This window comes from Erinaceus europaeus, chromosome 16 (genome assembly GCF_950295315.1).
Source record: "Erinaceus europaeus chromosome 16, mEriEur2.1, whole genome shotgun sequence".
Classification (NCBI taxonomy): domain Eukaryota; kingdom Metazoa; phylum Chordata; class Mammalia; order Eulipotyphla; family Erinaceidae; genus Erinaceus; species Erinaceus europaeus.
The window spans coordinates 79,884,771-79,912,472 of record NC_080177.1 but is presented as its reverse complement, the minus strand read 5'-3'; the positions used below and the strand labels follow the sequence as shown (position 1 = coordinate 79,912,472).

Below are 27,702 nucleotides of genomic sequence, written 5' to 3'. Positions count from 1 at the left end.
TAACCCGCTGCGCTACCTCCTGACTCCCCTTTTGTCAATTTCTATAGGTCTTCTGATTTACCTTGGTTTTTCCTTATCCCAAGTTATTTACTCTGTGTGTGTGTGTGTTCAGGCCATTTTTATTTGTGATTAATGTGGTTTATGACATTGTAAGATTACAAGGTATAGTTCCACACTGCATCTACCATCAAAGGGCATAGAACTCAGGTTATTAACTCTTGCTCTATTTTCCTTTGCTCATAAATCTACCAAGTTTCAAGGTCTTCAAGTACAAGGTTTTTCTATTTGAACGGATTTTAGTATACCCTGTAAATATTTAGTATAGATCTCTACATAATGAAAAATGAAAAAAAAAAGGAGGAATGATGAAGTAGTTGGGTTATAGGTGAGCACTACTTATTCTTTATCCATATGTTGTTGTTATTTTAGAAGAGGAAAATAATTCATAAAAGCTTATTTATTCATTTATTGTTATTATTTTTTACTGCCACTGGGGTTATCCCTAGAGCTCATTACCTGCGTGATGAATTCACTGCTCCCAGTGGCCATTCTATTTATTTATTTACTTATTTATTTTAGATATAGACGGGAATTGAGATGGAAGGGGAAGGCCGAGATGAAGTGAGAGAGAGATACCCGCAGCACTGCTTCAGAACCACTTGTGAAGTGGTCTGGACGCTTGAGCCTTGGTCTTGGGTGTTCATGGTACTGTGCATACCCTGCCAGGTTTGTCACCAGGGAAGCAGAGAACAGTGTTTTCCACACTCAACTTTTGGAGAATATAGAGGACAAAAGGAAAGACCTTAAGAAGGAAACACAACTCCATGAAGTTTAAAAAGCCTTGGGTGAAGGAGCTCTGTCCTTTTGGCAACAAGAAGCATTTAACTGCCCAGTATTTGAGAACTGCCAGGGGACGTTGCCAGTGTTCGCTCAAGTTTACTTACTAAACAGTTTTGAAAGGGGAGAATTTCTGGACCATCAAAGCAGCTCATTCAGACAGCGAGTGTACTTCATTTGTCATAGGCACAACCCATGTCCAAACCCAGCTCTCACCACCCTGTAAGGAAACTTCCGTGTTGTGGCGACTTACTCTGTCTCGTCATCTCAGTCTCTCTTGTCTGTCTGGACAACAAAAACAGTGACAACCAAAACAATGACATGGAAGTAAATGCTGGGCTATGCAGGGGCATGTCCAGCTTGAGTGCACACGTCACCATACAGAAGGACCCAGGTTCTAGCCCCCCGCAATGGGGAGGCTTCACCAGCAGTAGTGCTGCAATGTCTGTTTTTCTCTCTGTCTCTCTCATCTCCCTTTTTATTAGTTTCTATCAAAAAAGAAAAGAAGGGAGCTGGGTGGTAGTGCAGCGGGTTAAGCACAGTTGGCACAAAGTGCAAGGACCAGCGTAAGAATTCTGGTTTGAGCCCCCCCCCCCCACTCCGGCTCCCCACCTGCAGGGGAGTTGCTTCACAAGCAGTGAAGTGTGCAGGTGTCTATCCTTCTCTCCCCCTCCTCTCTCCATTTCTCTCTGTCCTATCCAACAACAACGACATCAGTAACAACAACAATTAAAAAACAAGGGCAACAAAAAGGAAAATAAATATTTAAAAAATAAAATTAATAAAAAAGAGAGAAAATGTCTGGCAGGAACAGTGCATTCAACGTGCTGTACACAACCCCAGTGATAATCCTAGTGTAGGAAAAAAGGAGGGGGGAGGGGGGAGCAGGGAAAGAAGGTGAAGAAGGACGGGGAGTAAAAGGAGGAGGAGGAGAAGAAATTCCCGGCCCTAACATACAGTCTGATTAGCAGTGTTAATTCATTTTCTTATCTGTTAATGAAATGGCATACAGAATACAGACATTGTGCAAGATACAAGTAAGAATTATAGAGCAGTAGTAATAAATTTAGTGCAAAAATTTGTAAGCGTAAGCTCTGGGGAGTCTCTAAAATATTGTATTTTGGGGGGTTGGGCAGTGTCATACTCAACTGAGCACACACATTGCCATACAAGGACCTGGGTTTGAGCCCCCACTTCCTACCTGCAGGCCTTTCTCCCTTGAAAGCTCACCATCCACTCTCAGTTTCTCTCTGTCCTATCTTAAAATGGAAAGGAGGGAAAAAAAAGGAAATGGTGAAGCAGGGCTGCAGGTGTCTCTCTGTCTCTCTCCCTCTCTATCACCCCCTTTCCTCTTGATTTCTGGCTGTTTCTATCCAAATAAAGACAATTTTTTAAAAATTAAAATGTGATGGCAGAGAGCAGGCTCAGGGGTTTTGTGTAAGTACTTTCCTGCTGAGCCACGTTCTTGGCCCAATTTTTCATTTTTTGTTTTCAAAAAAGAGACAAAAGCACTACTCCACCATCCATGGGACTCACTGCTTTGTGTCCTTGGTGCTCCTATATGATAACAGGGATCAAATCCAGGGTTTCACACACATGAGTTCTATCTCTGAGGAACCAGCCCTGCTTTTAACGTTTTATTGTGGAGGTTTCCAGACCATATAAATGTAATGAAACAACTGCATGGTGAAAAATATAACATCAACACTTAACAATAAATATATGGCCACTATTATCTTCCTATGACCTCTGAATTTCCCAGCCACCCCCCCACACACACACACATTTTGTGAAAGCAAATCCAAAGTATTTTCTTGATTTATTAATCACTTTTTGCCAGTTCTTTCTGTATCCCACCTTCTGTACCAAATCCCACCACCATCCCACCCTTCTATTTTCACTTGCAGGACTGACGTTCTGATGGTCCAATTCCTCCATGACACAGATCCATAAAGGCCAGTGACACAATGACCCATTCAGAGAGAGGAGCTAGACCAGCAGTGCCTCAACCTTCTCATCTCTGGACAGAAGGCTCCAGAAAAGCAGTTCCATAATGACAGCTGTGGAAACAAAGATGTCCATGAGAATTCTTCTCCTGCTGCTCTGGCATGGGATATCTGTGTCCCTATCTGTTCTCTCTGAGGATAGGTATTCACAGCTCAGCTCCCCAGAATTTGTGACTCCCTTGAAGATAACTAGCAGGGGCAGAGATGCAAAGGCTCCAGGATGGCTGTCTTATAGCCTGAAGTTCGGGGGTCAGAGACATGTTGTCCACATGAGAGTCAAGAAATTCCTGCTTTCCAGAAACCTCCCAATATTGACCTATACAGACCTACACGCCCTCCACCAGGATCAGCCTGCTGTTCCTGCTGACTGCTATTATCACGGTTATGTAGAGGGGAGATCCAATTCCCTCGTTGCTCTCAGTACCTGTTTTGGGGGCTTTCAAGGAATGCTACAAATAAGTGGCCTTGCTTATGAGATTGAGCCCCTCAGGAACTCTACAACATTTGAACACCTGGTGTATAAGCTAAACATTAATGGAACACAACTGCCATCTATGAGGTGTGGCTTAGCAAAGGAAACAGCGTACCAACAGTTTAAATCTGGAGAGACTGAGAAATCGACTCTGAAACAAAATTCGACTGAAATGTGGTGGGCCCACTCATGGTTTCTGGAGCTGGTGGTGGTGGTTGATAACGGTTTCTTCATGTCCTCTCAAAGTAACTTCTCAAAAGTGCAAGAGGATGTATTTTTCATTGTGAACGTAGTGGATTCCATCTATCAGCAGTTGGATACTTATGTGATTTTGATTGGGATTGAAATTTGGAATCATGGCAATGTCTTCTTGATGACAAGCATAGAACAGGTTCTGGAGGATTTCTCCCGGTGGAAACAAGCCAGTCTTTCTCAGCTGCAGTATGATACTGCACATATTTTCATTAAAAACTCACTTATAAATGTCCTTGGTATAGCCTATGTTGCAGGAATATGTCATCCTCCTATTGATTGTGGAGTCAATAATTTCCAAGGAGATCCCTTGTCTCTTTTTGCTCTTACTGTGGCCCACGAGTTAGGCCACACATTGGGTATGCGCCACGATGAAGAATTCTGTGTGTGTAAACAAAACGACTGTATCATGAATGCTATCAGGATGCCAGCAGAGGGCTTCACCAACTGTAGCTATGCCGACTTTGCAAAGACCGCTTTAAACCAGGGGTCATGTCTGTCCAGTCCTCCGAGTCCAGGTAAAGTGCTCATGCTGAAGCGCTGTGGGAATGGTGTGATTGAAGGAGAAGAAGAATGTGACTGTGGATCTACACGGCAGTGTGAGAAAGACCCCTGTTGCCTGATGAACTGTACTCTGAAGCCTGGAGCAACTTGTGCTTTTGGGCTTTGCTGCAAAGCTTGCAAGTTCATGCCATCAGGGAGACTCTGTAGACATCAGGCCAATGAATGTGACCTTCCAGAGTGGTGTAATGGGACATCTCATGAATGTCCAGAAGACAGATATGTGCAGGATGGGTTTCCCTGTAGTGGCAGTGCCTATTGCTATCAAAAGAGATGTAACAGCCATGACAAACAGTGCAGGGAGATTTTTGGTGATGGTGCAAAGAGTGCGTCTCAGAGTTGCTATACAGAAATTAACTCCCAAGGAAATAATTTTGGTCACTGTGGTATAAGTGGCATGACATACCTTAAATGTAATATATCTGATGTCTTTTGTGGGAGAATCCAGTGTGAGAATGTGAAAAAGATTCCCCATCTGCAAGATCACTCAGCGCTGCAGTCCACTCACATCCATGGTGTCACCTGCTGGAGCGTCAACTATCATTTAGGGATGAACACGCCTGATGCCGGTGAAGTGAAAGATGGCACCATGTGCGGTCCCGGAAAGATCTGCATGCACAAGCAATGTGTCAGACTGTCTCTGCTGTCACAAGACTGCCTTCCTGAGACCTGTCACATGAGGGGGGTTTGCAATAACAAACATCACTGCCACTGCAATTATGGTTGGGCCCCCCCCAACTGCCTGCACAGAGGCTATGGAGGGAGTATTGACAGTGGTCCAGCATCCACCCCCAAACTTGTCTTGCCACTTGTTGTGATTCTTGGTCTGGCTGTTTCCTTTTTACTGATGATTGCTATATTCTTGTACCTTCTAAAATATATTCATCCAAAGAAGACGAAGGTTCACTCTTCAGGTTAAAAACAGCTTAGATTTGTATTCTACATATTATTTTTTAGATGCTTGGTGGTAGAGGTGTTTCTACTTGCCAGAAATCAAGCTCGCTTCTGAAAATTTACAGAAAAAAATAACAGTGAATTTCCCTTCTATCATCAGAAATATTGCCATCAAGCGTAGTTAATTCCTAACATCCTCCTGGATGCAGCTCATTATCATAAGCAGCAAATAAAATATCTGCTCTCATCCTTTGCTGAGTATGTCCACTTTGTGTTCCTATAGCACATCTCAAAGACATATTTATTACTTATTTGCTGTTGAAACAGTATATTTCATTTAGCAGCAGTTCAGTAGTTGATTTGGATTGGGATACAGGACCATGGGAATGTTTCCCCAGTGATAAGCACAGAACTAGCAAAACTGCGAGTTCATGCTGTTGGGGAGACTCTCGGCAGACTTTCCAGAGTACTAGGGGACATCTACCAGGACCCAGAAGATGTCTATAGTATGCGGGAGAATGTTCAGGAAAGATATCTCAGCATGTCAGGCCTTTCCTGGTCACATTTGCATGACTCATGGTCCAATTACTCTGCATGGTCGGCAAAGAGTTGTAAGTCCTCAAACAGGAATACGTGTCAATGGAGCCATAGCTCCAGGTGCCAAAGTGCCTAGCCACTCACTAGCTGGTGCCTGATGTGGGGGGGGGGGGCTGCATAACTAGCTGGCAGTTGCAGTCATGAGACCTGCTGAGGTTCCCATAAGAACACTACTTAGGAGACCCTGGAATGTTAGAGATTTCCCATAGCATGGGGGTAGATAGCATATCATGCAAAGAAACTCTCAAGCCTGAGGCTCCAAGGTCCCAGGTTCAGTCCCCAATACTACCATAGCTGACCAGTGCTCTGGTTAAAAAAAAAAAGAGAGAGATATTTCCCATATCAGTGACAACACCATATGCAAATGTCACCTTCCTTATCAAACAGTTTTGCTAATATGAATTGTCTTAAAATTTCTTTGATTTATCTTGATAACAAAGGCGGAGAACCCAGTGGGTAGGAGCATGCATGCTATTACTGCTGTCTTCAGGAAAGGAAGCATGTGAGCCAACCTGAGCCGCTTAAGACCAAGTTTGAGGGGCCGGTTGGCAAATCCGGCTGAATGCAGAATACACTCATTACCATACACAAGGTCTGAGTTCTTGCCCCAACTCCCCATCTGCAAGTGTGGGACACTTCAAAAGCAGTGAAGTAGGTCTGCAGGTGTCTCTCATTCTGTACCTCTTCCTCCACTCTCAATTTCTATGTTTCTCTAGCCAATAAAAATAGAAAGAAAAAAAAAAGAGGGTAATGGTAGCTGGGAGCCGTGGATTCATTGTGTAGGCATCGAGACCCAGTGATAATCTAATCCTGGCGGCAATTAAAAGTTCTTAAAAGTCAAGCTTGAATCTTAAGTAATTTTTATGGTTCCAGCGTTGGAGGCTAAGAGACACCCTAAAGTAGCGTGTATTTCTGCAGTAACAGTACCTACTACCACTACAGACATATAATAACTGTTGAGGAATTCTATTTTCTATTTTTTTTTATTTTCTTTTTCCCCCCTTTTTAAATATTTATTTATTTATCCCCTTTTGTTGCCCTTGTTATCATTTTTTTGTTGCCTTTGTTTATTATTGTTGTTGTTGTCATTGTTGTTGGACAGGACAGAATGGAGAGAGGAGGGGAAGATAGAAAGGGGAAGAGAAAAACACCTGCAGACCTGCTTCACCGCTTGTGAAGCGACTCCCCTGCAGGTGGGGAGTCGGGGGCTCAAACCGGGATCCTTAAGCTGGTCCTTGGGCTTTGCGCCACCTGTGCTTAACCTGCTGCGCAACTGCCCGACTCCCTTTTTTTTAGATTTTCTAATATTAAGCTCCAAAAACTTAAAAGGAGGATGATAACAATGCTTGTCTCACCCAACCTTCTAGGTTTACATAGTAACTGAAGGAAAGATAAATTGATTCTCATTATAGGCGCTGGGTGGTGGTGCACTTTGTTGAGCACACATGTTGCAATAAGTAAGGGATCCGGGTTCAAGCTCCCATTCCCTACCTGCAAGGGGAAAGCTTTGTGAATGGTGAAATAGTGCTGTGGGTGTCTCTCTGTCCCGCTCCCTCTTTATCTTTCCCTCCCCTCTTGATATCTTGCTGTCTCTCTCTATCAAATAAAAATTATTTAAAAGTTTTAAAAGCAAACTTAAAAGATTTTTTAAAAAATTATTCTTGTTAAAGTATAAACAAATTTCTTCAAAAAACAAACTCCATACTGTTCCCTCTGTGTTTCCAAGACACGTTTGTGTACTTTCTTCTGTGTAATTTGTATTTGCTTTGAGTGTCAGACTAGACACATGGGAGAAGGCTTGCTTTTCTCCGTTTTGCTCACTGCTGTGTACTGCCACCTGGGACAGACCGGCCTAGAGTAGAGAGGACAGACATCTGTTGTTAAAATTCGGCAGCTCCAGCTGGCGGGGCTAGCTTCACAGGCGGGTAACAGAGACGACCAGAGACATATGGCTGGGCAGGGAAGCTGTATTTCTTTATTCAGGAACAATGATTCATAAATTAAGACAAACTAATCACCAAACAGAAGTCTGCTGTCTCTTTGCGGCGGGGCAAGCACTCTCTCTTACTCTGCAACTCTCCAAATCTCGAACTCAGGAACTCTGGCGGGGTTCCTTCGGGGCGGGGCCAAGCGGCCAGCAAGACTAACTGGACTGATCCAATTCTCTTGGCGGGGAGATCTAGAACAACCCAATGTAAAGCATACAACAGACATCTTTGCGAAAGCATTTCCTTGTGAAACCAGGTAGTCTACTTGTGTGCACTTGGTGACACTATGCAGTCACCTCTCCTAGGATCAAGTAGTAAAAGCAGGAATTACAAAGGGAAAAAGGAACAATCTTGGAAAATAGCGCTCCCTCAAAGTGATATTGGAACTGAGGGGAAGGGGACAGAGACAGGTATTTGGAAAACCAAAAAACATGGAATCCTGAACCAAAAGGACAGTCTTACTGAACTTGGTCTTGAAAACAATCAGAGAAAAGTTTACAGATTGTTAAATCCATAGGGTCACATGGAGACCAAAGGTAGCTGTTCCAAATGATCTCTTGAAATTATTTTAGTGAAATTTACTATCTTAGTATAAACGTGAAATTTGTTCTAATCAAACTTATCCATTGAATATTATTTGATATTTACAAGGTTTTATATGTTTATCATTACTTTGACAGGAAGAATCCTTTTTAAATTTTTTATTAGTGACTTACTATTGATTTACAAAATTATAACAGGGGTATAATTCCACTCCGTTTCCACCACCAGAGTTCCCTGTCCCCACCCTCCATTGGAAACTGTAGTGGTGGAGTACTCCCTAGGTCACAGATATGGGTTGGCTCCTATTTCCATAACTGTATAATTAACTATAACTACACATTTGCTCCTTTTTTCTATGGTCCTGCCTTCTCTTTCTTTCTAAGTCACAACTACACCTGTTACTACTTCTGAGTGTCCTTCCTTTTTTTTTTTTTTTTCCCTTTTCTCTCTCTGGGACCTGATGGAATTGGGGTTTAGAGACCAGACCTCAAGGTCATCGTCCTCTAACATTGTTTTCTGGGATTGTGATGGCTCCGTTTTAATTCTACTTATTTATTTATTTGCTTGTTTGTTTTTGTCATCACCAAGGATTCACCTCCTGAGTTGACTTTTTCAGATAGAGGAGACACCAGAGTGCGAAAGCTGTCTCCAGTGCTATAGTAACCTCACTTGTGGTATACTAAGGACCTGAACCTGGTTCTCACACATGGCAAGACAGGCACCTTGAAAGGTGAGCAACCTTCCTGCTCTCCGCTTGTTTTAATTCTTAAATAGAGAATTTAGTTTGCTATACAAATGAAATTTAAACCTAACCATATGCTTTTTCAAGTGGTTAGCAGTTGACTTGACACACTATTGAATATGTCATTGGCAGTAAATTAAGTGTCTGTATTATGTTTTAAATTAATCTGATATTCACATTATAACTTCAAAAACTTTACAAGAAGTTACACCTTTTACAATATTTCTACAATATTTAGATTGCTAAGTTACTTGAGGTAACTAGGACTGGATACACACATTTTCCCAGTATTAGTGGGTAAAATTCATCAGAGACTTATCTACCTCTTATTTTAGGTTCCCCAAGAAGCAAGACCATGGAACCAGGAGTTAGTGAATTCAATTTATTTCCAAAGCACAAGAAGAGTAAACTGGTGATCAAATTTACACTCTGAGCTACTGGGCTCTCTAAGAAGATACGTGAAACATAACTGGAATTCCTCCATGGTGTAAGAAAAGCATATAAAAAAGAGAAGTGAGGGAGTCGGGCTGTAGCGCAGCGGGTTAAGCGCAGGTGGCGCAAAGCACAAGGACCGGCATAAGGATCCCGGTTCGAACCCCGGCTCCCCACCTGCAGGGGAGTCGCTTCACAGGTGGTGAAGCAGGTCTGCAGGTGTCTGTCTTTCTCTCCCCCTCTCTGTCTTCCCCTCCTCTCTCCATTTCTCTCTGTCCTATCCAACAACGACAACAACAATAATAACTACAACAATAAAACAACAAGGGCAACAAAAAGGGAATAAATAAATGAATAAATAAAATATTAAAAAAAAACTCTAAAAAAAAAAAGAGAAGTGAGAGGGAGTCAGCTGGTAGCGCAGCGGGTTAAGTGCAGGTGGGGCCAACCGCAAGCACTGGAGGAAGGATCCCGGTTTGAGCCCCCGGCTCCCCACCTGCAGGGGAGTTGCTTCACAGGCGGTGAAGCAGGTCTGCAGGTGTCTGTCTTTCTCTTCCCCTCTCTGTCTTCCCCTCCTCTCTCCATTTCTCTCTGTCCTATTTAACAGTGATGACATCAATAACAATAATAATAACAACAAGGGCAACCAATAGGGAAAAATAAATAAATATTAAAAAATTTAAAAAAGAGAGAGGAAAGTGAGGTACATAAAGTAGGAACATGTCAGGGCAAAGAAACTGTCTACCAAAATACCAGGGAGCTCAGCTAGGACAAGGGTAGTCAGTCCGTCAGTATCTGCTGTGTTCTGGTTCCCTAGCAGACAAGACACAGGCAAAGATGAAATGTCACCACGGCTTCTGTCATACTGGTGACAATGCCTGTACACATGAGTGGCTTTTACTTTACAGGAGAATGCCCCAAGCAGAGAGCGAGACAAGCGAAAAAGGGAGTTAGTCTACCTGGACGCAACGCGTAAGGAGTGAAAGATGCCTTGTGAGTTCCACAGTCTCCCCAGTCCTCGTGGGACAGACCTGAGGTATCTGACCATGGGTCCCGAGAGAGCCCACAGAAGAACGTGCTGGCTGCTCACGTGGCCACGCAGCTCTTGGCATAGACTTGATTTACCTCTACTGCTTCATCATCTCAGTTCAGTATTTCTTCACCTACTCTTGTAATTTGGGAATTATGCCCCCAAGTAAAGTCACTTGTGCCCACATTTCTGTCTAAGCTCTCGTTTCTATCAGAAATGCTTTTTAACAAGAAGATGCACAAAGAGTGAAAAATCTAGAAAAAGAACCTGTTATTTATTAAATGGCAATTAGAATTCAATAGGTACAGCCTGGCTTCTTGGTCAAATTCTATTGTTGTACACTTGAGACTTATGTCATATTCTAAGATAATGTTTCTTTCATGACATATATATACCTTGAATCCTGAGATTCTCATGAACATCCTTGGGTTAGCAAAACCCTTTTCTTAACCCTTGTTAGAAAAAAGTATCTTTTCACTGCCTGGAGATCACGTTTCTCCAAATGTATTTCCCCTCTTTTTCCTGTCTCATTGCATCTATTTCAAAAACTAGTGTTCATTCACAAGAGTGGCCCCACTGGGAAAGTACAGTTCTTAGTCATGACAGGTGTTGGATCATTGGTCAAGGAGCCTGGGCAGCTAGCTAATAATACATGATATCAGAAACCAGAAAAACGGGGCCAGGTGGTGGCACACCTGGTTGAGCACACATATTACAATGCTCAAGGACCTGGGTTCAAGCTCCCAGTCCCCACATGCAGGGAGAAAACTTTTGTGAGCAGAGAAGCAGTGTATTACAAGTCTCTCTCTCTCTCTTCTCTCTCTCTCCCCCTCCTATCTCAATTTCTCTATATATACAATAATAATAAAATATTTTAAAAGAAACCAGAAACACATATATAACAATAGATCCTGAGAATTTAGAATCAGGAGAATTATCAGGATTTAACATTTTACAAAGATACTCAGAGGTTTTCCAAATATGTTGCTAGAATTACTGTATCTATAAAGCTTAGAAATGTTAATGTGATAATTTAAAAGGTGATGGCAGAATTACTTCAGCAGAGAGGTGAGTTAGAGGAACGGAATACTAAGGAAAAAAGACACATTAGAATGGGAGCCAGGTGGTGACACACCTGGTTGAGTCACCATGTGCAAGGACCCAGGTTCAAGGCCCCGGTACCCACCTACAGGGAGGAAGCTTCATGAGTAGTGAAGGTGTGTGTATGTGTATGTGTGTGTGTGTGTGTGTGTGTGTGTGTCCTCTCTTTTTAATAATATTTTAATAGTTTTTTAAGAATATTTATTTATTATTGGATAGAGACAGAAATTGAGGGAAGGGGGAGACAGAGAGACACCTGATTCACCACTGAAGCCCTGATTCACCACTCATGAAGCTTTCCCTATGCAGATGGGGACCAGGGGCTTGAACCTGGGTCTTTGCACACTGTAGTGTGAGCACTCAACCAGATACACCATCACCTGGCCCATGTGTCTCCTTTTCCCTCTCAAATTCTGTCTCTATCCAAAAAATAAATAAATAAAATTTTTAAATAAATAAAAACGGGGTGGGTGGTGATGCACCTGGCTGAGCACATGCATTATAATACACAAGGACCTGGGTTCAAGCCCCTGGTCCCTTCTTACATAGGTGAAGCTTCACCAGTGATAAAGCAGTGCTACAAGTGTCTCTTTTACTCTTCCCTAACTCCCCTCCCCTCTGTATCATGAATAAATGGAAACAGGTACAATAAGGGGCTGGGTGGTGGCACACCTGGTTAAGCGCATATAGTACTGTGTGAAAGGGTCCGTCCGCACAAAGATCTGGGTTTGAGCCCTCACTTCCCACCTGCAGGGCTAATGCTTCACAAGTCAGAGAAGGAAGGTGGTGATACAGAGGGAGAGAGACAGACAGACACCTGCAGCCCCGATCCACCACTTGTGAAGCTTCCCCCCCTGCAGGTGGGGACCGGGGGCTCAAACCTGGGTCCTTGCACACTATAGTGTGTGCACTTAAGCAGGTGTGCCACCACCTGGCCCCAAATTTGAATACCTTCTTTATGGAATGAAATGTAGGTATTGGTGGTTTGAACTTCTCTGCATACTGCCTGTACTGTGTGATTCTTTCCTGGAGGCTATTAACAACATTAATGTGGACCACAACCTCCCACTGCACTGAAGGAAGCTTTGTTACTCTGGTCTCTCTCTATCTAAAAAAAAAAGTTGTTATGTCCTAGCCAGGTAAATTACTTCTGATTATCTTTAAAATATACAGAGAGAAGGAAAAGGTTTTGTTTTTTTTTTTTAATTTGTGATTGATGGTAGGCTACAAGACTGTAAGATCACAGTGTGTAATTCCACACCACGCCCATCACCAAAGTTCTGTGTTCTCACACTCCAAAGGGAACCACCAGAGTTCTCACAAGTCTTAGAAACAGTTTGCTTGCTTCTGTGTTTTTCTTCCCAAGTTCACATGTATCAGTTTTCTAAACCCCACATATGAGTGAAACCACTTGACTGTTGTACGAAAACATTTTCTGAGATCCAGTTTCATAGCCAGTTCTGGCTATGTTGTGTCTTTTAGTCAAGATACCATACCCAACATAGCTAATAGAATGACAGTTACCTCCTGGTTAAATTTACCATCGTTTATAGTTATTTTGCATGATAGACTTAACGCGCGCATGTCATGTATGTGAATTAAATGTATTCTTGTTATGTATTATTACCCTTGTATCTTCAATTCTTTTCTTTTTTTTTCCTGTGAATCCTGGGCCTCCCACATACATGATTTCATCACCCCCAGACCTGCTTTTCCATTCAGATGGAAAGACAGAGTCGGAGAGGCACCACCCAGCGTGATGGTACCCTCCCAGTGGTGCTAGTTCTGGGTTCTGGGTTGTATGCATAACAAGACACATATCCTTACAGTGAGCTGTCTCTCTTTGAAGAGACTCTCTTCAAAGTCTTTAATGAGGACAGCAATTTTTTTTCCTTTGAGCTGTCAGACGTGCTCTGACATTTCTCTACTACTAAAGGAAAAACGTTGAGTTGGGTTTGTTGGGTTTTTTTTTTCCCCACAAAGTAGGGGGTCTTAGTCTTACTTCTACTTTAACCTCATTCCTTTCCTGCTGCTTCCTTCATAGTGAGTCTTCTTTTTCCTAACTTTGACCTTTCTTCCTTTTTCTCTTACAAAGCACCAGGAAACAAAAGCAAATCAAAACGCTCAGAGGAATAAGCCACAAGGTCGACAGGGAATGCCAATTTCCCCGTGACTTTAACCCTACGATTTGGTTCTTAGGAGGTGGGCCACTATTCTTACTGCCTCCGTAGCCTTTGGTAGTGCAGTAGGGTGGTGCCCACCCACGGTCACAGTGGCAGTTCTGCTTATTATTGCAGACTCCCTTCATGTGGCAGGTCCGAGGCTGGCAGCTCTGTGGTTGCTGAGCCATTCTGACACACCTCTTATGGACGCAGATCTTTTTCGGACCGCACACTGTACCATCTTCCACTTGGCCAATATCAGGTATGGACATCCCCACATGATAATCAGTCCCCCAGCAAGTGGTACCGTTCAGCTGAAGGTGGTGCACTGTAGAATGCTCTACCAGAAGGGGGATTATTTCCACATTTTCACACTGAACTCTCCCACACAGGACGTCAGGGTCCTCACATTTTATGTATGTTGTGTCTATAATATCACAGTGACCAAATCGATCTCCTTGGGTGTTGAGTTCTGCGTAGCAAGTCCGAGGTGCACTCCGGGCATCTTGGCCAAAAATGCCTCTGCACTGTTCATCATGACTTCTGCATCGTGCGTGGTAGCAGTGGGCATTGGCGCCACAGGGAATCCCATCCTGCATGTAAACGTCTTCTGGGCAATGACGAGATTTACCACTGCACCACTCTGGAAGGTCACATTCGCTGACCTGTTGTCGGCACAAAGTCCCTGGTGGCAGGAACTTGCAGTCTTTGCAACACGTTCCAGAAGCACAGGCAGCGCCGGGCTTCAGCGTACAGTTCAGCAGACAGCAGGGATCCCTAACACACTGGTGTGCGGTGCCACAGTCACACTCCTCACCTTTCTCTACCACCAGGTTCCCGCAATACTGCAACCTGTTCTCTGGGCGTGGAGGGGAGTGGATACATAACCCCATGTTCATAGTATAGTCCCAATATTCGGCATAACTACAGTTGCTGAATTTAAATGTGTTCTTTCTAGCAGGATACATTATGCAGAACTGAAGTTCACATTTACACTCTTCTGTGTCATGTTTCATGCCCAAATTATGACCAAGTTCATGAGTTACAGTAAGGGCAAAAAGAGCCAGACTTCTGTCCTCAAAGGAATCAATTCCAGAATTGAAAGGAAATTGGCAGACCGATCCAACATAGGAAACACCAAGTGTTACACCATAAGACTTTTTAATAAAAACATGGGAAACATCATGTGATGGTTGGTTAGCTGAATTAAAATACTTCCAGATGGTAAAAAACTCCAAAAGTCTATTTATGTCATCAGTGGGAAGTGGATTTCTTTGGCTCCAGATTTCAATCCCAGTCAAACAAATACGGACTTCTAAGGGCTGATAGAAGAGGTCCATCACATTGACAACATCAGAGACTTCCTGCTGCACAACTGAGACATTGCTGTTACAGTAAAGATATCGAAAGTGATCCACATACACCAACAACTCAATAAATCGCAAGTGAGTCCACCAACCCACATAAGAACTTTGCATTGAAGTGGAATTAAATGACTCCTGGAACCGCAGCTGACGTGCCAGCTCCTCCTCTGTTAAGCCGCACCTCATGGGTGGGAACTGCGCATCATCTTTGTTGACCTTATACATCAAGTGTTCAAAAGTGGCAGAAAACCTGACTGGCTCAATTTCATAAACAAGATCATTTATCAGCAGCACTCCACGCAGACCTCCAGAGCAGGTGCTGAGGGCAACCAGGGACCCAGGGACCCCTTCTACGTGACCATGGTAGTAGCATTTGTCAGGAACAAAAGGCTGATCCTGCTGGAGGATGTGCTGATCTGTGTAGGTGAAGACTGAGAGATGTCTGGAGACCAAGAGCTTCTTAACCTTCGTGTGAATAATGTGTATCTGGCCCCCAAACTTCAGGCGATAGGTGAGCCAGTTGGAAGTCTTGGTACCTCTGCCCTTGCCAGTCATCTTCAAAGGGATCACCAGTTCTGGAGAAGAGAACTGAGAAGACTTGGCTTGAGAGTGAGCAGCGATGGACAGAGACACTCCCAGACATAGTAACAGAAGAGTGACTCTGATTTGCACCATGGCTTCATCCATTGACATTATACTAGTATAGAGGTGTCTGTCCAGAGCTGGAAAACAGGGTATGAGACACTATTGGTTCAGCTTCTCTTCTCAGCTGTTCAAGGTTCAGAGCTGAACTTTATAGATCTGTGTCACGGGAGAGCTGGACTATCAGACAGCTGCAGTACTGAAGGTGAAACAAGAATAAACTGGGATCGGGTGAACGGGGTGGGAAGCATAGGCAAAAGATGAGGTGAACGTGACTCCTTAGTTGCGACTGAACACAAAAAATGTCTGGGCCTTTCTCATATATATAGGCAGTAATGGGGAAGGGCAGACACTCAGAGGACAATAGGAAAGATTCCTCATTGCTGAATCTGGAGAGGGAGTAGGTACAGAGCAATGTTTAATAGCGAGAGATTGCTCACATGGGAAAAGACCAATCTACTAGTATCCCTGAACTATTCTGCAGACGGCTGATCTACATTCTGTCTGAAGTACGCAAGTAGAAATAAGCCCTACTTAAGGGATGCTACTTTGAGAAGAACCCCTCTACTAGACAGATTTTTTTTTTTATAATACATTTTTTTTTCCTCCAGGGTTACGCTGGGGCTCAGTGCCTAGACAACAAATTCACTGCTCCTGGCAGTCATTTTTTCCATTTTATTGGACAGGACAGAGAGAAATTGAGAAGGGAGGGAGAGGTAGAGAGGGGGAGAAAAAGATAGACACCTGCAGACCTGCTTTGCCACTTGTGAAGTGTCCCCCGTGCAGGTGGGCAAGCAGGGGCTCAAACCTGAATCTTTGTGCTTAGTACTATGTGCGCTTAACTGGGTGTGCCACCTCCCAACTCCCTATAATGCAGTTTTAGCATCAGCAAAACCCAAGACAGCTAAAGAAAGACAGTCATACCGAGGAGGCAATGAGAGTGGGGTTGCTATCTGGGACAAGGCTAGTAATACAGTTTCCTCAATCAAAGCATGGAGGTAGCAGTCTTCTGCTCACTAGCTCAATTGCATCATGTTTTCAATCAAAAGATGCTCATCCTGGATACACAGGTATGGATTTTATCAGCTCTTTCACATGATGGGGAGTTAGCTGTGGTCTTTAGAGCAAGGGTGGAGAACTTCTAGCCCACAGGCCATCTGTGATCCATGAAATCACTTGGTCTAGTCCTGTCAAGGCAAGTCAAAACTCAGTAAGTCTTTAGAGCTTTAACTTAGCAACATTAAGTGTTAATTCTCATGTGGATAATCTCATATGGCCTGCAAATTATAGATATCCAAATGGTACTTGGCAGGAAGAAAGAAAAAAAAAAGAGTCCCCCACCCCTGCTCTAGAGAAAGCTGGATTGAAGATATTTATTAAAATGTTCACCAGACCACAGTATGATTGTACCTGCATGATTCTTAATTAAAGCATACATTTTAGCTCAAGCAGACACTAATTTCAATCATTCACTGGTTTTCACATGAAAATATCAGTAATTTACTTAACATGTGAAGACAAAAGTTAGATCAAATTTGGGTACATAGTTGAACATACTAATAGGCTTTCAAATGAGGACATAAACTGTGTGATCAGCAGAACAGAGAATGAGAAATATCCTTAGTACTATAGTGTATCCATTTTGGGACTTCTTCAGAACCCATGTCCATTAGGTCCCACAAGAAAATTAGCATTCATAGATAAAACTTCCTAGAGAAAGCATCACTAGTAGAGGTGGATCCTAAGCATCTGGCTTCTTCTATAGCTTTTGTTTGCTGCAGATTTGGGGTTATTAAGACGGAAGTATGTAGGTGAGAAGATGATAACTAAAGAGGAAGCATCACAAAGAGGAAAGAACATAGCCTACATTGCCTAGCAAGATCTTTTTCAGAACTGTGATGTGGGAAACTGTATTGCCAAGAATTTTTGAGAAATTACAGAAACTTGATCACCATTGCATTGCTCCAAAGACAAGCAACATCACGTTATGACTAAGTATGTGAATGGGTGTTGCTCCAAAACCCTTCCTTTCTAATACTCCTGATACTTCTGACAGTGTAAGATCTTCCTCTGCATTGATGATTAACTCTTCTATTTCCAACAGCCATAGCAAACTAATTCCTCAAAACCTCGAACTTGTCTCCATTCATTCTCAGTTACAACCTAATTCAGTGTTTCAAACCCCAACTTAAGTCACAAACCATACAGGATCACAAAAATGACTTAGAAAGCCAAATCTAAAGAAAACGGTAGAGAAAGCGTCAGAAAGCTTGGCACAGATTGGTGGCCTTAGTATATTACTGTCACCACAGAACTACAGTGGCATTCTTCTGACAATTCATGTGTTAACCACTAATTTCCACAATCCAAACTAAAACTTAGACTTTTTCTATAGAGCTGAAGATAGGACTGTACATATATATTATTTTCATTGCTAGCTATTGATAGTTTCTTGAGTTTTTCCCCCCCAGAAAGGTCCTAAAGAGAGAATGAAAGACAAGAACAAAAGGCTGGGGAACTTGTTTCTAGTCCTTTGCCTACTACCCATTTCTGTTAATCCCCCCCAAATGAGGTCTTCTCAGATGGTGTGGGTTGGTTACCATATTACCAGAACAAGCTTCACCAGGCCCTATCAAAGTTGTAGGGCTGGGAGATAGCTCACCTTGTAGGACAGGTGCCTCACCATACACGGGTCCCTGGGTTTGAAGCAGCGGCAGGAATAGTTAGCACAGGGCACTCCATAGGTAGTCGAGCAGTGCGGTGGTGACATCTCTCACTCTCTCTTCTCCACCCCTTCTACCTCCCTATACTAGGGGAAGGAATGAACACTAGCTGCATAGTGTGTACTCTCTTCAGGAGCCTGAGAACCAGATGAACAGAGCCATCCTCTGGTACTGGGTGACTCTCACCAGTCAGTCAGTACTCCTTACTCGGAGGTTCTAGGACAAGACACAAAGGACACTGACACAAGACCCACCAGGATAATGCTTCTTTCTCTGAGAACTGAATCATAGTTTTGGGAGGCCATCTTCCAAGTCTCTAAGTAACCAGCAATACCTGATACAAAGTACAGCTGTTAGTTCCTCTGTACCCCTTACCTGGGCCCCTAAGCTAACAGCGCCACCTGGGTAATGTCTTCTACAGTCCGAGAGTAAATGTATTAGACCAATTACGAACCCGAACTTCCCTGCCATCTACTCCTCAAAGTGTAAGGTTCTTTCTGACAACTCATACCTCTATGCACTTCAGGATTCTGGATTCCCTTTATATATTTAGTCCTCTAGCACCTTTGAAGAATTCCATGTATTAATTATTCTTGGAGATTTCACTCTCTGGACTAGATCTTGACAAATACAGAACTTGGTGCCAAGAGTGTTGCCAATAGAGACAGACAAAAATAGAATTCTGGGATTGTTCTGGGTATGTCCATTCTGGGTAAGACACTGCTAAGGTCCTGCCCAGTTTCAAGCCTCTAGTCCCCATTTATAAATAGTGGAGGTATGTCTCCTCTCTCACCCTCTATCAAAAAAGAAAGAAAAAGGAAGGAGAAAAAAGTGGAGTAGTCTAAGTGGAGACATTACTCCGCTCAGAGTAGTCATCTTTTTTTTTTTCCTTCTTCATTATCTTTCAAATAATCATGGTATTTCTATTATTTTTTAATTGTTACCAAAGTTATTACTGGGACTCAGTGCCTGCACTACAAATCCACCGCTCTTGGTAGCCATTTTCTTCCTCCTACTTTTATTAGAAAGGACAGATAGAAATTGAGGGGGGAGGTGGCAGGTGGCGGCACACCTGGTTAAGCACACGTTACAGTGCACAAGGACCCGGGTTCAAGGCCCGGGTCCCCACCTGCAGGGGGAAAGCTTCATGAGTGGTGAAGCAGGACTGCAAGTGTCTCCCTATCACCCCCTTCCCTCTTTCTCAATTTCCGGCTTTCTCTATCCAATATATAAAGATAATAATAATTTTAAAAAAGAACGAAATTGAGGGGGGAGATAGGGAGATACTCACAAACCTGTTTCACTGATCATGAAGCAGGAGGGGCTATTTTTTATTAGTGACTTAACAATGATTAACAAGATTATAAGATAGTGGATATAAGTCCATACAGTTCCCACCACCAGAGTTCTGTATGCCATCCCTCCATTAAAAACTTCCCTAATTGTGGAACGACAACCCTTCAGCTTCATTACTAGGGTGAGACCTTTCCTTTCATAGTATTCTCTAATTCCATTCCACAAGGTTCACTTCCTAACGAAGTCCCAAAACCCAGATATAGACCAGGTCCCCTGAGGTAAGAGCATATGTTCACAAGTGTCCATAAACTAGGGCAAAATATATACCTGAAAGCAGAAGTACACAATAGTCTGCAGTGAGTACCCCCCAACACTTCATCTGCACCATTCCAGCCTTCAGGTCCATAATGGTTCAACAATTTGTTTGGCTTTGTATGTTAACTCTCTTTTCAGCCACCAGGTTCTGGATGCCAGCAAGATGCAGACCAGACTTCCCTGGACAGAGGACCCCACCAATGTGTCCTGCAGCTCAGCTTCCCCAGAGACCCACCCTACTAGGGAAAGAGAGAGGCAGACTGGGAGTATGGACCGACCAGTCAACGCCCATGTTCAGCGGGGAAGCAATTACAGAAGCCAGACCTTCCACCTTCTGCATCCCACCATGACCCTGGGTCCATGCTCCCAGAGGGCTAGAGAATGGGAAAGCTATCAGGGGAGGGGGTGGGATACAGAGATGTGGTGGTGGGAATTGTGTGAGTTGTACCCCTCCTATCCTACCGTTTTGTTGTCTCCTTTTTTAAACAAACAAACAAACAAACTTCCCTATTCTTTATTCCTCTGGGAGTATGGACCAAAATTCTTTATGGGGTGCAGAAGGTGGAAGGCCTGGCTTCTACAATTGCTTCTCCACTGGACATGGACATTGGCAGGTCAGTCTACACCCCCAGCCTGTTTCTCTCTCTCTCTAGTGGGGCAGGGTTCTGGAGAGGTGAGGTTCCGGGACCCATTAGTGAGGTCGTCTGCCCAGGGAAGTCAGGATGGCATCATGATAGCATCTGCAACTTGGTGGCTGAAAGGCAGTAAGATATAAAGCAGGGTAATTTATTTAGTAAACAGAACCCAAAGGTAGGAATAGAGCAGTTGACATTAGGGGTCTTTAGGTGAGAAGCTAGGAAGTCTATTTTAGGTATGTTCCAAGGGGCCCTTGGCTTTAGTAATTTTTGCCTGAGCCTGATACCTAGCATGTAGGTGAACTAAAGATATTGCCTGGGAAGATTAAAAAAAGATTTCATTTATTAATGAATGAATCAGAACAGAGAGGATGAGAGAGGGAGAGCAAACCAGAACCTAGCATCACTGGCACATGCAGGAGCTCACGCTTCAAGGGCTAACACCTTATCCACTGGGGCCACCGCCTGGGCCACTAAACCTTTATTATTTTAATACTGAGAAATATGCAACTCATAAAGAAAAGTGAGTCTAGTTACAACTTTAAAAATCCTTCGTGTTTACAAAGTGCACCTGGAAATAAGATGGCAAAAGTCACAATTTATACCGATAGCTTTATTTTTAAAATATATATATAGAACATATGTGAATAAGGAGGTTGCTGTCAAGTCCAGAAGGGGAAAGTTTACAAAAGAAACATAAAAATGTTATTATTCATTTTTTTTAAAATCTGGGGACATGAGGGTTCTTGCACAGCTTTCTTAAAGAGGGCAGAGTTGTGACAAAGAATTTGGATGTTCAAGAGCCTGTCACAGTAACGAGGTATGGTAATGGCAAAGCAGTCCTGCAGGCTTCTCCTGAGCAATTCTCACTGAAGCCGCATTCGTTTTTCAGGGGGGCCTTTAGTGCCTGTCTGTTGGGCATTCTTTGCGGTCTCCTTCTCCTCAGGCTTGACAGTTTCTGGTACAGGTTCTGGCTCTTTCTTTGTTTGATCCACTTGGCATCAGGAGCAGATGTTTTTGGAATGTTGGTGGTAGAGGGATGAGATCAATGTAGACAATGATTAATGTGAATGATTCAGATTCGTTCAGATTCATTTGGAACTTTTAATTTCAAGTTCTAAATCTGGCCTATTTGTCAGGTTGATGTATAAGAAGCACTTATCACCCAAGCAAACTGCTTTAGTACCCATGCACAACCGTGGAACCAGACAAATAAACACCTTTAAAGTAGATAGCATGCATAAACAAGACAAATACTTGTTATATCTCAGTTAAATGGTTTAACTTTCAATGATGAAATAAAAAAGCCTTTTGTCACATTGAGATGTGATGTAAAAAGTCACCTCAGTTTCTCCATAGCTACTCTTCCCATTATCAATTCATGTTTGAAATATGCGTATCATTATTGCAAAAAGCACCTTTTAATTTTTTTCCAACACAGAAGTTAGTAATAACTCAGATGTTGGTAATAACAAATGACAATGAAAGAACTTAGAAGGACAGATTAGCCATTACTCAACACACATGCAATAGTTGTTAGGAGATTAAACAAGTTGGTCTGTGGCCGGGTGGTGGCACACCTGGTTAAGTGCTCACATCACAGTGCACAAGGACACAGGTTCAAGCCCCTGGCACCCACCTGCAGGGGCAAAGCTTCACGAGTGGTGAAGTGTCTGTCTCTTCCCCTCTCTCTATATCCCTCTCCCTTCTCAATTTCTCTCTGTCCTTATACAATAATGAAGAAATAAAAAATACAAATGGGGGGGAAAAAAAAAAGTTGGCCTTATTTCAAGTTAAAGAATAACATCAGAGTAACCATACCTGGAACAGGCTTTTCTCCAGACTTCTGCTATAATTCACAATACAAATCGAGGAGTTGAGGCCCCAGGGAAGAGAAAGAAGGACAACAGGTTAGCAGACTTTCTTCTTCTTCGCTTCACAATTCATATTAAAATCCCCACTCTCATTCAAATCATACTTCACAGGTTACAAATTACTAAACCTACAACACAGAAAGTAAACTTGTCCTTTCCTAGTTATTTTCTGCTCCAAAAAGGGACCAATCAGGTAAAATGTCATGTGTGCCCATCATTAGTCCTCTAGAGCTATACGGAAGTCAACTGCTCACGCATATTTATGTCCAGTCATAAAGACATGCCAGTGTAGCTTTCTCTCACTCTCTGATAAAAATAAGTAAAACTTAAAAAAAAAAAAAAAAAAGGCACAAATTAAAACTAGAACATGTACAAAGCCCTCTGCTTCTCCACCCAGGTTATACAGCTTTACAAAAAGAAGTGAAATCCAATGGGAGAGAATAATGGAGCCTTTCAAGACTCTGGAAGCATACAGGAATAGGTGATCTATGAGGAAGTAGAATGAAGTTTAGGTGAAGACTCTATAACTTTTAAAGTTGGAAAGTAATGAATGGGAAGAAGAAAAAAAGAAGTATTTTTTTTAATTGAACATAAGGCCTCTAATGTGTATGCTACTAAAAGCCAAGCTACAGGAAAAAATAAAGTGCTGTTACCATTTTAAGCAACAATTTTTCTTTTTGATTGGGTTGCATCATATCCCTTTGCAAATTAACCAAGACAGAGGTTTTAAAATAGCTCCTTCTTGGAGGCCAGGTAGTGGCAGAGGTTTTAAAATAGCTCCTTCTTGGAGGCAGGTAGTGGCAGAGGTTTTAAAATAGCTCCTTCTTGGAGGCAGGTAGCGGCAGAGGTTTTAAAATAGCTCCTTCTTGGAGGCCAGGTAGTGGCAGGGGTTTTAAAATAGCTCCTTGGAGGCAGGTAGCGGCAGGCTTCGTAAAGCGCCTGTTACGGTGCACAGGGACCCGGGCTTCAAGCCCCCGGTCCCTACCTGCAGGAGGGAAGCTCTCACAAGTGGGTCAAACAGTTCTGAAGGTCTGGCTCTCCCTCCCGCCCTCTCCCTCTCAATTTCTCTGTCTCTACCCCAAAATAAATAAAATGTAGAGTCCTGCTCCTCCCTCATTCTTAAGGTTCATAAACTACTTGACCTCATCCAAGTCTAACTTCCTATGTTTAAAAAAAAAAAAAAAAAAAGCAGCATTTCATGGCCCTTCCCATCTCCCTATCTTTAAACTTACATTATTTTTTTTTTTGGCAGCAAAAGAAAATGCATTAAAAAGCAAAAAACAAATGGGACTATATTAGACTAAACGAGGGTCTGTGGTAGCAATGGAAAACAGCAACAGAAAGACAAATATTTTCAAATCTGGTTAAAAAAATCAGTGTGAAACATTTTCATTCTCTCCGGAGCGCTGCTCAGCTCTGCTTTATGGTGATACAGGGGACTGAACCTGACACGCTGGAGCTTCAGGTATGAAAGTTATAGTTCTGAAGTATAATTTCAAGTCTTTAATATTGTCATGATTTTGTCTGTGTGTCTAGTCACGGGAATAGATAAGACGACATGCAAATTTAGAAAGAAATTCAGAAAACAAATGAAGGGATTAATTTAAAAAATGAAAAGCACAAGTGTACAACGACCATAGTTCAAGCACCCAGTCCCCATCTGCAGGGGGAAAAAAAGAAAAAGAAAAATGAAAAGAACAATTCTGAGATGACAGAAATGTGAGAGAGAGAGAGAGAGAGAAAGTGAGTATGTGTGTGTAGATATAAATTTGGAGGTAGGTAGAAATGTGCATATATTACCATGTGCAAGAAGCTGACTTCAAACCCCCAAGTCCCCACGTATCCACCTGCGGGGTGTCAGCAAAGAGGAGCTTTGCAAGTGGTGGAGCAATGCTATACATGTTTCTTCCCCTCTTTGTTTCTGTTTCTCACCTTCTATCAGAGAAAAAAGGGGGGAAACTTGGCTACCAGTAGTGGAGTCATCCACAACCCTGGTGGGAAAGCGTGGGGGATAATCACTTTATAACACATAAGAGTATCAACACATTGTACACCTTCAGGTTACAAGTATGTGTATAGTGTATATAATGTGTATAGTGCTTATATAATATACCAAATATGCTAGTTATATTTCAACATGTATGCCCAATTATTTCCTGAAGCTGTTATAAATGGGGTTTTCTTAATATGCAATAATGGGGGCCGAGAACTTTGGAGGTCTTAGCAGTGTGGTGCTATGGGGGCGATAAAGTGTGCTTGTCAGGGACGTCCAGGGGTGTGGCCAGGGAACGGCAGCCACTCAAAGCCACTCTCATCAACTAGATAAGCAACAAAAAACACCTGGGAACCCAACAACACATTACAACTGGAGCTTCAGAAGACACTCACTGAGCCACACAGGTGGGTGCGTGTGTGCTTGGAAAAAGGGTTGGGGGAAACTCAAGACCAAGGTGCGTACACACATATACACACCCCAGATTGAGCTAGCCGCCATGCCATTTTGGTAGCTATGCAGCAGACACAGGGCTGGGCCCAAGAAGGTGGTGAATTTATCTATGGAAAGCTGTGCCGTCTGCTCAGGCTGTGGTAGTATGCGTCTCGAAGCCAGAGCACAAACTGAAACAAAGCAGCGAGACTCTAGTTTGTCACAGCAGGATGACTCCTCCCCAACAACATATAAACATCACAGCCACAGTAACACCACTCACTGAACAGCAGAGACCACACTTAACCAAATATGAAAAAAAAAAAAAAAACCATTAAGAAAACACACAAATACCTGGAAAAAAAATGTCTGAGTGAGAATTCAGAAAACTCACTATGAAAGCTGAATTGCTTTCTAAACAGTAACAGGAATCTAAACATAACAAACAGATACAAATTCAAGCTCTCGGAAATCATTTCACCAGAGTTATAAAATACACAAAGACTCCAATCGAAGTTGCAGAAGACTCTGATGGATTAAAAATTGTATGCTGTTGAAGAAGGTTTAGGAAAAGTGAAGCAACTATTTGTGAAATAGGCTCTATCAGAAAATCAAATGTGAGAGTTATTGGGATCCCTGAGGAAGAAGAGAGACTGAAAGGAGTAAAGGACATATTCAAAGGCATCTTAGCAGAAATTTTCTACACTTGGGCAATGTTCAAAACATAGGTATCCAGGAAGCTGAATGAACACCCGTGTTTCTGAATCCAAAACAGCCCACACCAAGACAAATCATAGTAAAAAATGGCCACCAGGAGGAGTGGATCATAGTGCTGGCAATGAGCCCCAGTGATAACCATGGTGGGGAAAAAAGAAAAGAAAAAAAAAGACTTAATAACTTATGAGAGAGAAGGGTTAGATGCAAGGACCGGCGCAAGGGTCCCAGTTCCTATCCAACAACAACACTGTAACAAGAAAAATAACAACCACAACAAAGGCAACAAAATGGGAAAAATAGCCTCCAAGAGCAGTGGAGCCTCATAGTGCAAGCACCAAGCCTTAGTGATAACTCTGGAGGCAAAAAACCAAAAACAAACAAACAAACAAACAAAAAAACCCCACTGGATATTAGACCAAAAACACTAAAATCCCAATCTTTGCTCACTTTGGATGGAACTTGAAGAGTTGGGTGGGCTGAGTAAGAAAGAGAAGGCTGAAAACCAGATGACTTCAACTGTAGGTGGAATTTGGAAGACAGGCAGAAAGGGAGACTAGGTTGTCGGGAAAGTCATGACACATCAAACGTGCCAGTTATGCTCTGACTGACTCTCTCTCTCATGACAGAAAATAAATCTAAAATAAAATAAGTTTGGAAAGTTAGCATTAATGTTATACAAAAAGACTTTCATGCCTGAGGCACCGACGGTCCCAGGTTCAATCCCCAGTACCACCGAGAGCCAAAGCTGAGCAGTGCTGTGGTAATAAAAAAAGTAATTAATAATATAAGCTGCAAGTCACAAATGCAAGTGACATGTGCAATTTTAATCTTCCTAAATCACATTTTTAAAAGAGAAACAAATGAATTTTATGTTTTACCCAAATACAGCTAATATCACTTCAACACACGAACCAAGGGGGGGTCGGGCAGTGGCACACCGGGTTAAGCACATGTAGCATGAAGTGCAAGGGTGCACACAAAGATCTCGGTTCAAGCCTCCCCACCTGCAGGAGGGTGGCCTCATAAATGGTTCTTCTTCTTCTAGCGTTTGCCCTTCTTCCGTAGCCAGTTAATGGCTTTGAAAGTGACTGGGATCCATGTGGATTCAGTCGGCTAGGAAGGATCGTCAGTTTCCCCAATGAATGGGGACTCGCGGGATGCACCACGGGAAGGTCGATCCAGTGCGTCCATAAATGGTAAAGCAGGCCTACAGGTGTCTATCCTTCTCTCGCGCTTTCTATTCCTCCCCTACTCTAACTTTCTTTCTGTCCTAGCCAATTAAAAAGGGCGGGGGGATGGCCGCTAGGAGCAGTGGATCGTACAAACACCACTGAAGGCAAAAAACAAAAAACAAAAAAAACATGCAGTCAATTTTTAAATTGTTAATATTATATCTTACATCTTGGTGCACTTAACCTTTGAACCTACCGTGTATTTTACCACTCTCTCTCTCTTTCAATTTGTACTATATGTGCTTCCAGTTCTAAACAGTCGTATGTATCTAACAGTTATTGTATTTTTCAGGTCTAGGCATCCTTCCCCTAGCCTACCTGGTATACTATGTAATCAATGAATGGTCAACACTATCTAACCTCTCAGAGTCTATGGTATCACTTTATACACAACTATCTCATTTATTGACTAAAACGCTTTTTAATCTTCACGTACAACTCATGAGATTTCTCAAATATGTTGACTATTTCCTTCAACACTATATTGCCATTCCAATAGCACCTGTCTCTCAGTACAGTCGAGGAAGAGGAAGCTTATTCCAAAGTAATTTCATAATATGAAAAAAATTTCATTTAAACTGAAGCTACCCTTGAAAGTCACTTAGCAGAAACAGAAGCTAAATTTGCTCTTTCTATTACCAAAATAATACAGTAGAAATTATATAACCACCTAAAGACCAATATGATATAACAAGTTTTCATTATCCTTGTCTACTCCAATCATGCCAAACTCCCTACCTTCAAATGTTCTATTCTTTTGTTATAAAGAGTATTATCTGAAGATCTAAATAGTCAATGTATCAGGCTAGAAAGCAGCAGATAAAATAAAAGCAGCAGAAACTTCAGATTCAAGTTCTGCTAT

General features: G+C 42.5%; 3 protein-coding genes across 3 annotated transcripts in view; 1 reads left to right on the top strand and 2 right to left on the bottom strand.

Annotated features, from left to right (window-relative positions):
• The first annotated feature begins 2,744 nt into the window (after positions 1–2,744).
• On the top strand, positions 2,745–5,271 carry ADAM21 (ADAM metallopeptidase domain 21). The gene has a single exon (XM_007528442.3). It carries the CDS (start codon positions 2,891–2,893, stop codon positions 5,045–5,047), a length of 2,157 nt encoding a protein of 718 aa, XP_007528504.2. The 5' UTR covers positions 2,745–2,890; the 3' UTR covers positions 5,048–5,271.
• An 8,131-nt stretch (positions 5,272–13,402) lies between these two features.
• ADAM20 (ADAM metallopeptidase domain 20) lies at positions 13,403–19,018 on the bottom strand. The gene is made up of 2 exons (XM_007528444.2): positions 18,286–19,018; positions 13,403–15,822 (listed from the first exon to the last, which is right to left on the bottom strand). Exon 2 carries the CDS (start codon positions 15,672–15,674, stop codon positions 13,515–13,517), a length of 2,160 nt encoding a protein of 719 aa, XP_007528506.2. The 5' UTR covers positions 15,675–15,822; positions 18,286–19,018; the 3' UTR covers positions 13,403–13,514.
• Positions 19,019–21,187: 2,169 nt separating this feature from the next.
• MED6 (mediator complex subunit 6) overlaps positions 21,188–27,702 on the bottom strand; it is a 15,558-nt gene continuing 9,043 nt past the window's right edge. The window contains exons 4-6 of the mRNA XM_060174202.1: positions 24,435–24,457; positions 22,414–22,441; positions 21,188–21,586 (exon numbers count right to left, since the gene is read on the bottom strand). Of these exons, the coding sequence (XP_060030185.1) occupies positions 21,459–21,586; positions 22,414–22,441; positions 24,435–24,457 (179 nt within the window). The 3' untranslated portion in view covers positions 21,188–21,458. The remainder of the gene's footprint in view (positions 21,587–22,413; positions 22,442–24,434; positions 24,458–27,702) is intronic.